We start from the raw sequence: 16,603 nt of genomic DNA on the forward strand, positions 1-16,603 counted from the left end.
GCAAACTTAATGATGGTGTTGGAGTTGTGCTTGGCCATGCAGTCGTGGGTGAACAGGGAGTACAGGAGGTGACTGAGCACGCACCCCTGCGGAGCTCCAGTGTTGAGAATCATCGTGGCAGGTGTGTTGCTACCTACCCTCACCATCTGGGGGCGGCCCATCAGGAAGTCCAGGATCCAGTTGCAGAGGGAGGTGTTTAGTCCCAGGATCCTTAGCTTAGTGATGAGCTTTGAGGGTACTATGGTGTTGAACGCTGAGCTGTAGTCAATGAATAGCATTCTCACATAAGTGTTCCTTTTGTCCAGGTGGGAAAGGGCAGTGTGGAGTGCAATAGAGATTGCATCATCTCTGGATCTGTTTGGGCGGTATGCAAATTGGAGTGGGTCTAGGGTTTCTGGGATAATGGTGTTGATCTGAGCCATGACCAACCTTTCAAAGCACTTCATGGCTATGGACGTGAGTGCTATGGGTCTGTAGTTATTTATGCAGGTTGCCTTTGTGTTCTTGGGCACAGGGACTATGGTGGTCTGCTTGAAACATGTTGGTATTACAGACTCAGTCAGGGACATGTTGAAAATGTCAGTGAAGACACGTGCCAGTTGGTCAGCACATGCCGGAGCACACGTCCTGGTAATCCGTCTGGCCCCACAGCCTTGTGTATGTTGACCTGTTTAAATGTCTTTCTCACGTCGGCTACGGAGAGCGTGATCACAGTCGTCCGGAACAGCTGATGCTCTCAGGCATGCCTCAGTGTTGCTTGCCTCGAAGCGAGCATAGAAGTGATTTAGCTCGTCTGGTAGGCTCGTGTCACTGGGCAGCTCGCGGCTGTGCTTCCTTTTGTAGTCTGTAATAGTTTGCAAACCCTGCCACATAAGACGAGCGTTGGAGCCGGTGTAGTATGATTCAATCTTAGCCCTGTATTGATGCTTTGCCTGTTTGATGGTTCGTCGCAGGGCATAGCAGGATTTCTTGTAAGCTTCCGGGTTAGAGTCCCGCTCCTTGAAAGCGGCAGCTCTACCCTTTAGCTCAGTGTGAAGGTTGCCTGTAATCCATGGCTTCTGGTTGGGTTATGTACGTACAGTCACTTTGGGGACAACGTCCTCGATGCACTTATTGATGAAGCCAGTGACTGATGTGGTGTACTCCTCAATGCCATCGGAAGAATCCCGGAACATGTTCCAGTCTGTGATAGCAAAACAGTCCTGTAGTTTAGCATCTGCTTCATCTGATCAGTTTTTTATAGACCGAGTCACTGGTGCTTCCTGCTTTAATTTTTGCTTGTAAGCAGGAATCAGGAGGATAGAGTTGTGGTCGGATTTACCAAATTGAGGGCGAGGGAGAGCTTTGTACGCATCTCTGTGTGTGGAGTACAGGCGATCTAGAATTTTTTTCCCTCTGGTTGCACGTTTGACACGTTGATAGAAATTTTGTAGAACTGATTTAAGTTTCCCCACATTAAAGTCTTCGGCCACTTGGAGCGCTGCCTCTGGGTGAGTGGTTTCCTGTTTGCTTATTTCCTTATACAGCTGGCTGAGTGCGGTCTTAGTGCCAGCATCTGTCTGTGGTGGTAAATAAACAGCCACGAAAATTATAGCTGAAAACTCTCTAGGCAAGTAGTGTGGCCTGCAATTTATCACAATATACTCTATTTCAGGCGAGCAAAATATAGAGACTTCCTTAGATTTCGTGCACCAGCTATTGTTTACAAATATGCACAGACCGCCCCCCCCCCCCCCCCCTCGTCTTATTGGAGTGTGCTGTTCTATCTTGTCGGTGCAGCATATATTCCGCTAGCTGAATATCCATGTCGTCATTCAGCCACGATTCTGTGAAACATAGGATATTACAGTTTTTGATGTCCCGTTGGTAGGATATTCATGATCGTACCTCGTCTAATTTATTGTCCAATGATTGCACGTTGGCGAGTAGTATTGACGGTAATGGCAGCTTTCCCACTCGTCTTTTCCGGGTCCTGACCAGGCATCCGGCTCTTTGTCCTCTGTACCTGCGTCGCTTCCTCTTGCAAATAACGGGGATGTCGGCCCTGTGGGGCGTTTGGAGAATGTCCTGTGCGTCCTCCTTGTTGTAGAAAAAATCTTTGTCTAATCCGAGATGATTGATCGCTGTCCTGATATCCAGAAGCTCTTTTTTGCCATAAGATACGGTTGCAGAAACATTATGTACAAAATAAGTTACAAATAATGCGAAAAAACCCCACATAATAGCACAATTGGTTTGGCGCCCGTAAAACTGCTGCCATTTCTTCCAGCGCCATTTTGTGTAACTTTTTGTATGCTTCCTTACTTACTTGTGTTCTCTTATTTTTATTTCTCGTGTTTTCTTTGTTCTACCTTATGATACTTTTAGTATTGCATTACTATTGATTCCTGCATTGTTGGGTTTAAAGCAATAAATGTATTTCACTGTACTTCTGCATGTGACATTACAACTTGAAACTTGATTGAAGACTACAGAAGTTGATGAGTAGAGTGAGGTGTGTTACCTTGCACTACAGTCTGTCCTTTATACTGTGTGTGTGTTTGTTCCAGGACTGTATGTGAGAGAGGAGGTGATAGACATGAAGTCTGAGGAGCTGTCTTACCTCGTCTCTGGTCTTAGTCCCTTCACTGAATACACCTTCACCGTTACCGCGGCTACCGCTATTGGAGAGGGTCCTCCCTCACACGTCTCTGAGAAGACCCGCGAGCAAGGTACACATAGACACTATATATACATTGTTTTTTAGTAGTATCATTGTTGTTTATTATTGTTCTTTATTGTTGTGTGTTGTTGTTGTCATAGTTCCTAGCTCGGTGGTGGCTGTGTCCTATCAGAATGTTAGCTCCACTTCCATCCTGGTCAGCTGGACTCCGCCTCTCTACCCCAACGGACGAATCACACATTACACCGTTTACGTACTCAACCTGCACAGCAACCAGGCCCTGCAGAGAGTTACCCACAACACCAGCGTACTGCTCACAGGTAACTCACACACATACTGTATGTACACATATACACACATGGTACAGGCCTGGTTCAAGCCTGTGAAGATGTATTGGTGTTAAGCTGCTTGCTGTGTGTTTCAGGGCTGGGGTAGTATACAGGTTATAAGCTGCTTGCTGTGTGTTTCAGGGTTGGGGAAGTATACAGGTTATAAACAGCTTGCTGTGTGTTTCAGGGCTGGGGAAGTATACAGGTTATAAGCTGCTTGCTGTGTGTTTCAGGGCTGGGGAAGTATACAGGTTATAAGCTGCTTGCTGTGTGTTTCAGGGCTGGGGAAGTATACAGGTTATAAGCTGCTTGCTGTGTGTTTCAGGGCTGGGGAAGTATACAGGTTATAAACAGCATGCTGTGTGTTTCAGGGCTGGGGAAGTATACAGGTTATAAGCTGCTTGCTGTGTGTTTCAGGGCTGGGGAAGTATACAGGTTATAAGCTGCTTGCTGTGTGTTTCAGGGCTGGGGAAGTATACAGGTTATAAGCTGCTTGCTGTGTGTTTCAGGGCTGGGGTAGTATACAGGTTATAAGCTGCTTGCTGTGTGTTTCAGGGCTGGGGAAGTATACAGGTTATAAACAGCTTGCTGTGTGTTTCAGGGCTGGGGTAGTATACAGGTTATAAACAGCTTGCTGTGTGTTTCAGGGCTGGGGTAGTATACAGGTTATAAGCTGCTTGCTGTGTGTTTCAGGGCTGGGGAAGTATACAGGTTATAAACAGCATGCTGTGTGTTTCAGGGCTGGGGAAGTATACAGGTTATAAGCTGCTTGCTGTGTGTTTCAGGGTTGGGGTAGTATACAGGTTATAAGCTGCTTGCTGTGTGTTTCAGGGCTGGGGTAGAATACAGGTTATAAGCTGCTTGCTGTGTGTTTCAGGGCTGGGGAAGTATACAGGTTATAAGCTGCGAGTGGCTGCATCTACTGCTGTAGGAGAGAGCTCTCTGTCTGACCGAGATGATATCTTCGCTGTCACACCTGAGGATGGTACCTGGCACACACACACACACACACACACATACATACACACACCCCCACAGCCAACTCTCTCATTATGTGGGTTTCATGATAGAGAGTCCAATGTTATCCCTCTCGCTCTCCCTCTCAGAACCTGACTCCCCACCCATAGGATTAACAGTGGTAGACACCTCTCCCTCCACCACCACCCTCTCTTGGTCACCCCCGGAGAGAGCCAATGGGGTGATCCAACAGTATGAGGTCCTGTACGAGAACCAATCGTATGTGGCAGTGTTGAACATCTCTGTCCCCAGAGTGACTCTGACAGGGCTGATGCCGTTCTCCTACTATAACGTGTCTGTCAGAGCATACACACGCCTCGGACACGGGAACCACACCTCAGACACACTCACTATGCTGTCTGGGGAGGACGGTGAGTCTGCACACACACAAACATACACACACACATACAGTACATACAAACACACACCACTCTCCGAGTGGTTACCCACTTGAACATGCAGTGAAACAGGACAAATATAAGCACCCCCTATTTGACCATTTATTTCACACACACACAAACTAGGCACATGCACACACTAACGCCACATATTGAAGTGTGTGTGTGTACCCTCTAGTACCGGGAAGTCCTCCCTACGGCTTGTCCTATGAGTCCGTCAGTCCCAATGAGGTGAATGTGACCTGGGAACCCCCCCTAGTGCCCAATGGAGTTATCACGCACTACAGGTACATTTCTGCATGGATTCTGGATTTGTACTGTCTCATGATGAAAAGGCACTTTAAATTAAGTTTGATTTGATTTGATTTACAGCCTTGAGCTGCGAAACTCTTCCCACTTCCTCAACCTGACCACACCCATTAGCCACGTCCAGATCACTCACCTAAGGAAGTTTGCGCAATATACTCTGGTGGTGAAGGGACACACACGAATGGGCCCTGGAAACCACAGCAGTGACCCACTCAACATCACCACACTGGAGGATGGTGAGAGCCTCTCTAACACACAAACACACCCCAGAACCACCGCAGTAAACCATTATACATCACCCCAATGGAGTGAGGGATCTGGGGTAAGAGGGGGGAGGTAGAGGGAGACCATGGTTAGGGTCATTGTGTTTCAGGTGGCTGCGTAGTGGACTATGGTGTTAAGACCAGAGACCCTGGACCACAGAAGGTTCATCATCACCTCCTCTCACTTCCTTTGTCTCAAGTCTTCCTGATCCTCTGACAATACAGGTCAAAGGTCAGGGGCTACCACAGTGTTATTTAACAACATCAAAACCATCACTTCTAACCAACCAGCTTTACTTCACAGGGCTGTGCTTACAGATGAGCCAGCATGCAGGCGATATTTCCAACGATCAAGGAGCGTTTAGCTAACATTCTCTCCTCCTTCCAGTCCATTTCCCCTAGGGACGTGGTTGGTCTTAAATAATAGGAAGTGTGTTTCAGACCCAGACACTCCCCCTCAGTTCCTGTTAGCCAGGAAGTTGTCAGACTACGAGGTAGAATTGTCATGGGAACCGCCGAAAGAGGCCAACTCTGAGATCCTCTACTACATAGTCAGAGTCTGGTGAGTTTGATTTCAATATTGATCGTTAGTTTGAAACCTACTGCTGATGTGATGTTGAAAAAGATGTTGAGGGATGAGGCATTCTGATTGAAGCATGAATTACAGCTGCAACATGGCCAGCTCCAACACAGCTCCAACACGACCTCTTCTTCTTCCTCCTTCCTTCTCTCTCCTGTAGGAATGAGTCATCTGAGGTGTGGCATAATGTAACAGGTACAGCGGTGGTGATCAGCGTTGACTCAGAAAGTCGCTTCAACGCCTCTGTCTCCAGCTGGACGCGCCTGGGGGACGGGGGAGTCCTCATATACATCAGCTTCAGTATTATTGACGCAGGTACACACACACATATACGTATGGCAAACACGCATGCATGAACACCCACACACACAAACCTTTGAGAAAATCTTGTAGTCCCAACTGAACATGCCTCCAGTTCATTTTTAGTAAACACAAGTGACATGCAACTTGCACCAAATCACTCCTGCAATTCTCTTCCAGTGCCATTTGACCCACCCCAGAATGTGTCGTTGGTGAACCTGACCTTTTCTTCAGTGACTGTCCTCTGGCAACCCCCCACTCAGCCAAATGGAATCCTCCTTCACTATACTCTGTACTACTCAGACAATACCACTGTCACAGAACAGGTGAGTTATACAGCATTACATTGTATACTACACAGACAATAACGCTGTTATAAAGCAGGTGAGTAACACACACACACTGTACGCTCATGTTTAAAAGTGTGTTATTTTCTACTGTAAAGGCATTGTTTCTCTCTCTCCTCTCCATCAGCGTATCCCAGTGTCAAAGCTGGACCCTGTCTCTCTGGGGGAGGACCTGTCCTACTGTCTGTCTGGCCTGAGAGGAGGACAGAACTACAGCCTCTGGCTGACCTCCAGCACCATGCAGGGGGACGGAGGGGTCCGTACTGATCCTTTAGACCTACTCACCCCAGATGGCGGTCAGTTTCACACCACACACACACACACGCACGCGCACACCACACACACACACACACACACACAGAGAGAGAGAGAGAGAGAGACTGCACTGTTTTTTCCAACCTCTTGTTGAACTTGATAAAATCACGTAAAAATTCTGCGATTGAAGTGTAACTTTCAGCTGGCTGGTAAAAGGAGGTAAGTCTGTCAGTCTGACAAACTGGCCCTTTTTGTCCCTCCGAGGCCTCCGTACCTCAGACAACCAGTTTGTATCTCCTTTTACTGAACCCTTTGGAAGTTTACTCTTTGACCTGTTGGATATCTGATAATGTCTTATATTCCAAACAGAGCAATGATACAGGCATCCAGTTCTTTTGTAAACACATTGGCTATCAACATACATCCAGTAGAGATGTTTTATCGTGTAGTTTTGTGAGTAGGTCATTATCGTATTAGTGTTAGTAGTTTAGTCTGTAGCTTAAGATGCAGATGAATCATTTTTAAATGGCAGTATCTGGATGATCACAAGAAGTAGCAATGTCCCTGTCAAATAAATGATGTAGATAAAAATAGTAGCTTTTGTGTTATTCAAAAGAAATGTAGTTATTGTTCCTATTTGACGATGATCTCTTTGTTTTTATGTGATTTTGGGAAAAATTGTGTAGACAGACTGCTGCCTTCACCTGACGTGTAATACTGACTGCCTCTTGTTTCGGTCTGAAGATGTCTCTAATACTGACTGTGTGTCTCTGCCTCTGTGCTCCAGCCACGGGACCTCCAGCTCACCCTGCCTCTCCTGCCCTGCCAAGCCCAGCAGGGCTCACTGCCCTGGGCTCAGACACGCACACACCGCCCTCTCTCCTCCACCCATCCATCCACTTCACCAGCCTCTCAATCTGCCTTCACTGAGGTCTCCCCTCCCTCCTTATATCTTCCATCTCTGCGTCTCTCCTTCTTTCCATCCCTGTTTCCCCTGGTGCACATGCTCAGTTTGCTCTCTCCATATGGTCAGACTCAGTGACCGGAGCTTAGAGGATGGACACCGGAAGTGGGTGTGGCCAGGATGAGTATCTGCTATTCAAAATGTCTCTGTTTTTTTGTTTCTCTGGTCAAAGTTTTCTTGTTTTATTCCACACTGATGTTATTCTCTCCATATGGCTCATGGGGTGATGAAGATGTTAATGATGATGATGTTGTTAATGATGATGATGATGACGAAGTGCTGTTTTATTTTTGTTGGTGTGTTTTTCTCCCTGGGGTGGCTCCAGTGTTTGATTGGTTGATAATGTTGCTGGTTTGGGTGTAGATGTAGTATTATGTGTATATACAGCACAAATAACCTGTAGTGTTCTTCTAGTGCTAGGACTAGAGTCTGAAGAATGATGTAGTTCAGTCAGTGATATTAATTCCCCCTCTCTCCCCACAGTGCCCAGTGATCCGGTCCACAATCTCAGTGCTCAGATCTTCAGTTCTACAGCCATCATAGTAAGCTGGGACCCCCCTATGGAACCCAATGGACGCCCCTTCTACTTGCTCACCCTGCAGGAAGCAGGACACCCCCAACCCCCTAAACCTCTGAACCCCTCTTACCCTAACACCAACCCTCCCGGACCCCCCGCTGTCAACAATACCATCACCAAAACAACCAACGATAACGTCTTCCTGTTTACCAAACTGAGGAAGTACTATCCCTACGTCTTCACCGTTACCCCGGCAACCAGCGCCGGCCCGGCCCACAACCACACCAGCCTGCTGCACGTGAGGACTGATGATGATAGTGAGTCTACAGACACACACACACACAAATGCACACATGTGCATACACATACATACTATTAACCCACTCTCTCCCTCCAGTTCCCAGTTCAGCTCCAGTGCTGGTGTCTAGTAGGAACCTGTCGTCCTCCTCAGTGTCTGTGGTGTGGCAGCGCCCCCTGGAGGCCAACGGAGAGATAACAGAGTATTCCTTTACCATGTTCGGCCCTGGCGGCTCCAACACCACACACACCCCCAACACCACCCTCACACTCACACAGCTCCTGCCCTACACAGCTTACAACCTCTCCATCACCGCAGCCACCCGCAAGGGCTCCGGACCCCCGCTACTACTGATGCTGCACACCGATGAAGCAGGTCATCTCTAACCTCTCACCTTTAACCCCTACTAACCTCTAACCTCTACCCTACCATAATCCATCCAACTGCTGCTATACAGATGAAGGCCAGTAATGTACTCTAACATTGTGTTCAACCAGGTCCGATGTCTCCTCCCCGGAACCTGTCTTTGTATAACCACACAGCCTTCTCTGTGTGGCTGACCTGGGAACCCTCTCTGGAACCCAATGGTGTGGTCACAAACTACGGCTTCAGGATCTGGGAGATTAACACAAACACAATCAGATATCAGGTACTGCACACACACAAACACACACACTCACAAAGAAACATTAACATTTTTAAACTGGAGTGCTGCAACTTTGCTATGTTCTGTCTAGAAGATGTCCTAATTTTTTTTCTCTCTCTCTCTCTCTCTCTCTCTCTCAGAACTCTACAGGTCCGTGGACAGAAGGACAGCTGAGTGGGTTCAGGCCTCACAGCTCCTATGAGATCAGTGTGCTTAGCTACACCAGAGTGGGTCATGGAGACCAGTACAGCACTCCTGTGTCCTTCACAACCAATGAGTCCGGTATGTATGTGGGTGTATGTGGTATGTGTGTGTGGGTATGTGTGGTTGTGGAACTAGAAATAAAGCGCCATATGCATGTGGAATTGGCTATTAATCCTTTTGCATAAACCCTGTGTCTCCTGGCTTCAGTGTCTGAGGCGGTGGGTAACCTGTCCTGCTCTGGGCTGGGCTGGGACTCTGTGTTTCTACACTGGGAGCATCCAGCCAACCCCAATGGACTCATCCTGTACTACCAGGTCCAGGTGGACAGACACTCAGACTCACAGTCATACATACACCAGGCTGACACAAACCAGTATACGGTCAGCGGGCTGGTGCCGGACGCAGAATTCACACTCACCGTAACAGCTGTCAACTCTGCCGGCCCAGGAGACCAGGACAACTGTACTGCCTACACACACCCCGAGTCAGGTACACACACACACACACACGCACACACACACACGTATACTACACCAGGAGACCAGATGAACTGTACCACCTCAACCCACCTTTATATCCCCCTGCAGTTCCTGGTGTCCCTCGCTTCCTGAGTGTGTCAGAGGCCACGTCCACCAGCGTGACGCTCCAATGGGCTGCTCCCCTCTCTGCTCTGGGCATGCTCACTGAGTACCGCATCACCGTGCAGCTGCTGTCACCTGACTGCCTGTTCAACACACCCCTTTCTGAAGCCACACCCCTCCCAGAGCCGAGCCCTTCCCTGGCTCCAGGCTGCGTGGATCAGGAGGTATGTTTACCTGGATATCTGAATGTAAATGTTGTTAAGCTGCTGTGTCGTACATCTGTCTACATGTATATCTGCAGAATGAATTTCCTAACATTGAACTCAACATCATGTTCATGTTCATGATGTTCCTGGTCAGGTGTTGGTGTCAGTGAATGGTTCTGATGGTGGTGAGGGCAACAGGAGCATCACTCTCCAGTCTCTGGCCAAGTACCGCCTCTACCGCTTCAGAATCACAGCCCTTACTAATGCTGGGCCAGGAGAACACACACCCTGGAGATACACACACACACTAGCTGGGAGTAAGTACACCCACCCACGCACGCACACACACACACATACAGTCACATCCAATAGGATTGGAACCCTTGACAAAGATGAGCAAAAAAGACTGTTTAAAATAAATAATACAAATACCGAGCTATATTGTATGCTCCAAAAAATGAGAAAAATCTATTATTTTATACTAATACAATGTACTAATACAATGGTGAATGTGCATAAAGATTACATAATTCAGATATGACATAATTGTTTTGACTACAGTGCCAATGAGCCAATAAATCAGCACAATCTACATTGTTGTTTTTTTCTAACTGTCGGCGTCTTGGAGCTAGAATTATGATAATGAATATGGTGCTAATGACGATACAAAAAAAGATTCAATGTTGAGACCAGTTGAGCCCTGTATAGCACCACAACATACATCAAAATACAATAAACACATTAAACTACACATTAAAACACACATTATTATAGACAACAATACACGAAAAGCAAAACATAATCAGTAGTGGAGCGGGTCGAGAGTTTCAAGTAGAGGTCGACCGATTATGATTTTTCAACGCCGATAACGATGCCGATTATTGGAGGGCCCAAAAAATGCTGATACCGATTAATCGGCCGATTTTTCCCCTTTATTTGTAATAATGACAATTACAACAATACTGAATGAACACTTATTTTAACTTAATATAATACATAAATAAAATCAATTTAGCCTCAAATAAATAATGAAACATGTTCAATTTGGTTTAAATAATGCAAAAACAAAGTGTTGGAGAAGAAAGTATAAGTGCAATATGTGCCATGTAAGAAAGCTAACGTTTAAGTGCCTTGCTCAGAACATGGGAACATATGAAAGCTGGTGGTTCCTTTTAACATGAGTCTTCAATATTCCCAGGTAAGAAGTTTTAGGTTGTAGTTATTATAGGAATTATAGGACTATTTCTCTCTATACGATTTGTATTTCATATACCTTTGACTATTGGATGTTCTTATAGGCACTTTAGTATTGCCAGTGTAACAGTATAGCTTCCGTCCCTCTCCTCGCTCCTACCTGGGCTCGAACCAGGAACACATCGACAGCAGCCACCCTTGAAGCAGCGTTACCCATGTAGAGCAAGGGGAACAACTACTCCAAGTCTCAGAGCGAGTGACGTTTGAAACGCTATTAGCGCGCACCCGCTAACTAGCTAGCCATTTCACATTGCTTACACCAGCATAATATTGGGAGTTGATAGGCTTGAAGTCATAAACAGCGCAAGGCATTGCGAAGAGCTGCTGGCAAAACGCACGAAAGTGCTGTTTGAATGAATGCTTACGAGCCTGCTGGTGCCTACCATCGCTCATTCACACTGCTCTATCAAATCATAGACTTAATTATAATATAATAAACACACAGAAATACGAGCCTTTGGTCATTAATATGGTCGAATCCGGAAACTATCATCTCGAAAACAAAACCTTTTTTCTTTCAGTGGAATACGGAACCAGTCCCTATTTTATCTAACGGGTGGCATCCCTAAGTCTAAATATTACTGTTACATTGCACAACCTTCAATGGTATGTCATAATTACGTAAAATTCTGGCAAATTAGTTCGCAACGAGCCAGGCGGCCCAAACTGTTGCATATACCCTGACTCTGCGTGCAATGAACGCAAGAGCAGTGACACAATTCCATGTTAGCAGGCAACATTAACTAAATATGCAGGTTTAAAAATATATACTTGTGTATTGATTTTAAAGAAAGGCATTGATGTTTATGGTTAGGTACATTGGTGCAACGACAGTGCTTATTTCGCAAATGCGCTTGTGTCACGGGAATTTTCGAATCCCAATGATAATAATTAACAATCAATAAGCCTTGACTAATCCCCAAGGTTTGTAAGACACTGGGTTAATAATAATAATTAGGCAAGGACTCAGCTTTCTGCAAAAGGTCTGTACAGTTTATTCGGAGAACGTTCTGAAGTACATTATACAAAGAAGTTAATTTTATGCTCCCTCCCCGCTTACGCACATACCTCCACACAAACAGTAGATATCCTACGCACATCCATACACACAAACAGTAGGTGAATAGTATCCCTCCCCGGACTTCTCACCACTGTTAATCACTATCCAGCGCTGCCTGTTCCTTTCCCCCGAGATTAGGGGGACCTTGAAGGTTACTCCCTGTTTCTTCCAAGCCTCTTCAGGTCGGGTCACACACACATGTCTCCAGTTCCCTTAGGCCCACTAACACACACACAATTCTCTTCCTCCTGGGCCTCTACTAGGCCTTATGGGACTTACGTTCAGTACTTTAACCTGTTGGGGCTAGGGGGCAGTATTTGCACGGCCGGATAAAAAACGTACCCGATTTAATCTGGTTACTACTCCTGCCCAGTAACTAGAATATGCATATAATTAGTAGATTTGGATAGAAAACACACTAAAGTTTCTAAAACTGTTTGAATGGTGTCTGTGAGTATAACATAACTCATATGGCAGGCCAAAACCTGGGAAGATTCCATGCAGGAAGTGGAAATCTGATTTGTGGAATCACCTTCAACACTTTGCCTATGAAACACACCGTGAGTTAGGATTCACTTCCTAAGGCTTCCACTAGATGTCAACAGTCTTTACAAAGTGGTTTGCGTTTTCTCCGGTAAAAACTGACCGAACGAGAGGCCTGGAAAGTTGGTCATAGGGGGAGGGCCATTACTACTATGATGCGGGCGCCCGTGGGTACCCTTTCGTTCCGAAATGTTTAGTAAGACAATGCAATCGTCCGCCTTGAATATTATTGAAGCTCTGATTGAAAAAGGCCCTAAAGATTTATGTTATACAACGTTTGACATGTTTGAACGAACGTAAATATATATTTTTTGCACATTCGTGGCGACAAGTCCTGCGCGTCTCATACATTATGAGTAGCCTTTGGAACGTGCTAACAAGAAGGAGCTATTGGGACATAAATTATTAACTTTTTCGAACAAAACTACATTTGTTGTGGACCTGGGATACCTGGAAGTGCCTTCTGATGAAGATAATCAAAGGTAAGGGAATATTTACAATAGTATATTTGATTTTAGATGGTTCCAAGATGGCGCTAACCTGTATCGCCTAGCCTATTTTTCTGAGCATAGCACCTCGTTTATTGCAAAGTGTGATTTCCCAGTAAAGTTATTTTTAAATCTGGCAATGCGGTTGCATTCACGAGATGTTAATCTATAATTCTTTGAATGACAATATTAAATTTTAACAATGTTTTCGAATAGTAATTTTGTAAATTGTAGTGCTGATTCACCGGAAGCATTTGAGGGAAAATATTTTCTGAACGTCACACGCCGATGTAAAATGCTGTTTTTATATATAAATATGAACTTTATCGAACAAAAAAATGCATGTCTTGTGTAACGTGATGTCCTAGGAGTGTCATCTGATGAAGATTGTCAAAGGTTAGTGCCGCATTTAGCTGTGTTTTGGGTATTTGTGATGCATGCTAGTTGCTTTCAAAATGGCAGTGTGATTATTTTTGGCAGGGTACTCTCCTAACATAATCTAATGTTTTGCTTTTGCTGTAAAGCCTTTTTGAAATCGGACAACGTGGTTCAATTCAGGAGAGGTGTATCTATAAAATGGTGTAAAATAGTCATATGTTTGAGAAATTGAAGTTATAGCATTTATGAGGTATTTGTATTTCGCGCAACGCGATTCCACTGGCTGTTGACTCGGGTGGGACGCAAATGTCCCAGGTTCCCAGACAGGTTAATTATTCATCACACATGCTACATATCTACTAATGACTAATCAGTTACGTTTCAAGGAGGGATTCTTTATTCATTTACCTTTATTATATAATTTCCTTATCATTCCACCACCCTTAAATGACTAAATAATTCACATTGATTATCAAATGCTATATGGAAACATAATTGTGATACACGGATTAACCAAACCAATACATGTATATACATCCGATACTCATCAATGACTGTCCTGGGCCTATCTCCAATTATGACACTTCATTTCATGATTTACATCATAATTATCATGAAAGGAACAGGCAATCTAAACATTGAAAACGGTCTCATCAAACATTGGCTCCTCGTGGTTAAAAGAGATGGAGCCATCTTCCAAGCCTGGAGGCCTGTATTCGTCATCCCACTGGTTGGAGCTCGGAATCGGTCCATATCTCACCATCTGCTGCATCAACGATCTCTCTAGAGTTCTGGTGATTAAACCACACATGGGACCAAACAACATCCACACAATACTAACACACTCATACAGGTGAAAGCAGCCCACAATACAGTACTTATGTAACGATCGTCGTGCAGGAAGGAAGAAGTGGACCAAGGCGCAGCTGGGAGCGAACACATGTTATTTATTACAGACTGAAATAACACGGTCAAAACAGAGAATAAACGTATCGCTACTGCTCCAACAAAAAAGAGACAATAACCCACAAACATCGTGGGGGGAAAAGGAACTTAAATATGATTCCCCAATCAGAGGCAACTAGCGACAGCTGTCTCTGATTGGGAATCGACAGAACCCAACATAGAAATACGCCCCAAAGCAAGGCTATACCAAAAACATAGAAAATAAACTATAGAAATGCCACACCCTGACCAAAATAGAAGAGTTCACCTGGTCAGGGCGTGACAGTACCCCCCCTCCAACGGTGCATACTCCCGGCGCACCAACCTAAAGTCTATTAGGGGGGGACCCGGGTGGGCGCCTCACCCTCGGTGGAGGCTCTGGCCCCGGGCGTGTTTCTACCCCTGCCTCCACCCTAGCCCTACCCCTCTGGCCCGGACTGGACCACGGTGGAGCGGCATGCTCAGGCTCCGGAGCGGAGCCGCCGACCGGAACAGGACTGGTCACCGGTGGACCGGACACAGGCCGTGCCGGACTGTGGACACGCGCCGTGGGCCTGGTGCGGGGAACAGGGACGGGCCGGACAGGACCGGGGACACGCACCACCAACCTGGTGCGGGGAGCAGGGACGGGCCGGACTGGCCTGGGGACACGCACCACCAACCTGGTGCGTGGAGCAGGGACGGGCCGGACTGGACTGGGGACACGCACCACCAACCTGGTGCGGGGAGCAGGGACGGGCCGGACTGGACTGGGGACACGCACCACTGGCTTGGTGCGGGGAGCAGGGACGGGCCAGACTGGACTGGGGACACGCACCACTGGCTTGGTGCGGGGAGCAGGAATGGGCCGGACAGGACTGGGGACACGCACCACTAACCTGGTGCGGGGAGCAGGGACGGGCCGGACTGGACTGGGGACACGCACCACTGGCTTGGTGCGGGGAGCAGGGACGGGCCAGACTGGACTGTGGACACGCACCACTAACTTGGTGCGGGGAGCAGGGATGGACCGGACAGGACTGGGGACACGCAACACTGGCTTGGTGCGGGGAGCAGGGATGGGCCGGACAGGACTGGGGACACGCACCACTAACCTGGTGCGGGGAGCAGGGAAGGGCCGGACTGGACTGTGGACACGCACCACATTCGCCCGGCAAGGGCGAGGTGCCGGCACAGGACGTGCTGGACCGTGACCGCACACCGGCGACACAGTGCGCCTAAGCGGCGCCGGATATCCTGGACCGAGGAGGCGCACTGGAGGTCTGGAGTGCACAGCTGACATCACCCGTTCTGGCCCAACGCCCACCTTAGCCTGGCAAGTGTGGAGCGCTGGCACAGAACGCACTGGGCTGTGCAGCCGTACCGGAGACACAGTACGCGTCCTCGGCGCAGGATACATCGGACCGAGAAGGGGCACCGGAGGCCAGGAGCGCTGAGCCGGCACAACACGTCCTCGCTGAACACTCCCCCTAGCCCGGCAAATGTGGGGCGCTGGCACAGAGCGCACTGGGCTGTGCAGGCGCACTGGCGATACCGTGCGCACCTCTGCCACCCAAGGCTCTTCCTCCACGCTGTCCCTATGCAGGTCCTCCAGGACCTGCCACATCTCTGCCTCCTCCTTCGCCGTTATCGCCCACGAGAGGAGTGGTCTGGGCTCTTCCTCTGCCCTTCCGGACCACCCCATTAGCCCCCCAAAAAAAAATTCTTGGGGGTGTCTTCCGGGCCTCCTCGACCGTCGCCTGCGACTCCTTCCACCAGCTGGCATCACCTCCTCAACCTGGGAATCCTTCCGCCAGGGTCCTTTCCCCGACATGATCTCCTCCCAGGTCCAGAACTCCTTCCCCTCGCGAGCCCATCTCTCGTGCTCCTTATCCTCCCGCTGCTTGGTCCTGGTTCGGTGGGTTGTTCTGTAACGATCGTCGTGCAGGAAGGAAGAAGTGGACCAAGGCGCAGCTGGGAGCGAACACATGTTATTTATTACAGACTGAAATAACACGGTCAAAACAGAGAATAAACGTATCGCTACTGCTCCAACAAAAAAGAGACAACAACCCACAAA

The 16,603-nt window shown here is 47.4% G+C and overlaps 1 protein-coding gene across 1 annotated transcript in view; it reads left to right on the forward strand.

The window, feature by feature from the left end:
- ptprq (protein tyrosine phosphatase receptor type Q) overlaps positions 1–16,603 on the forward strand; it is a 53,180-nt gene that overhangs the window by 16,212 nt on the left and 20,365 nt on the right. The window contains exons 12-24 of the mRNA XM_029696534.1: positions 2,550–2,711; positions 2,803–2,982; positions 3,869–3,976; positions 4,098–4,379; positions 4,585–4,693; positions 4,779–4,951; positions 7,908–8,258; positions 8,339–8,614; positions 8,737–8,888; positions 9,026–9,167; positions 9,297–9,578; positions 9,677–9,894; positions 10,031–10,193. Coding sequence (XP_029552394.1) covers positions 2,550–2,711; positions 2,803–2,982; positions 3,869–3,976; positions 4,098–4,379; positions 4,585–4,693; positions 4,779–4,951; positions 7,908–8,258; positions 8,339–8,614; positions 8,737–8,888; positions 9,026–9,167; positions 9,297–9,578; positions 9,677–9,894; positions 10,031–10,193 — 2,598 coding nt within the window. The remainder of the gene's footprint in view (positions 1–2,549; positions 2,712–2,802; positions 2,983–3,868; positions 3,977–4,097; positions 4,380–4,584; positions 4,694–4,778; positions 4,952–7,907; positions 8,259–8,338; positions 8,615–8,736; positions 8,889–9,025; positions 9,168–9,296; positions 9,579–9,676; positions 9,895–10,030; positions 10,194–16,603) is intronic.

The sequence above is a fragment of the Salmo trutta genome, chromosome 17 (genome assembly GCF_901001165.1).
Source record: "Salmo trutta chromosome 17, fSalTru1.1, whole genome shotgun sequence".
NCBI lineage: Eukaryota > Metazoa > Chordata > Actinopteri > Salmoniformes > Salmonidae > Salmo > Salmo trutta.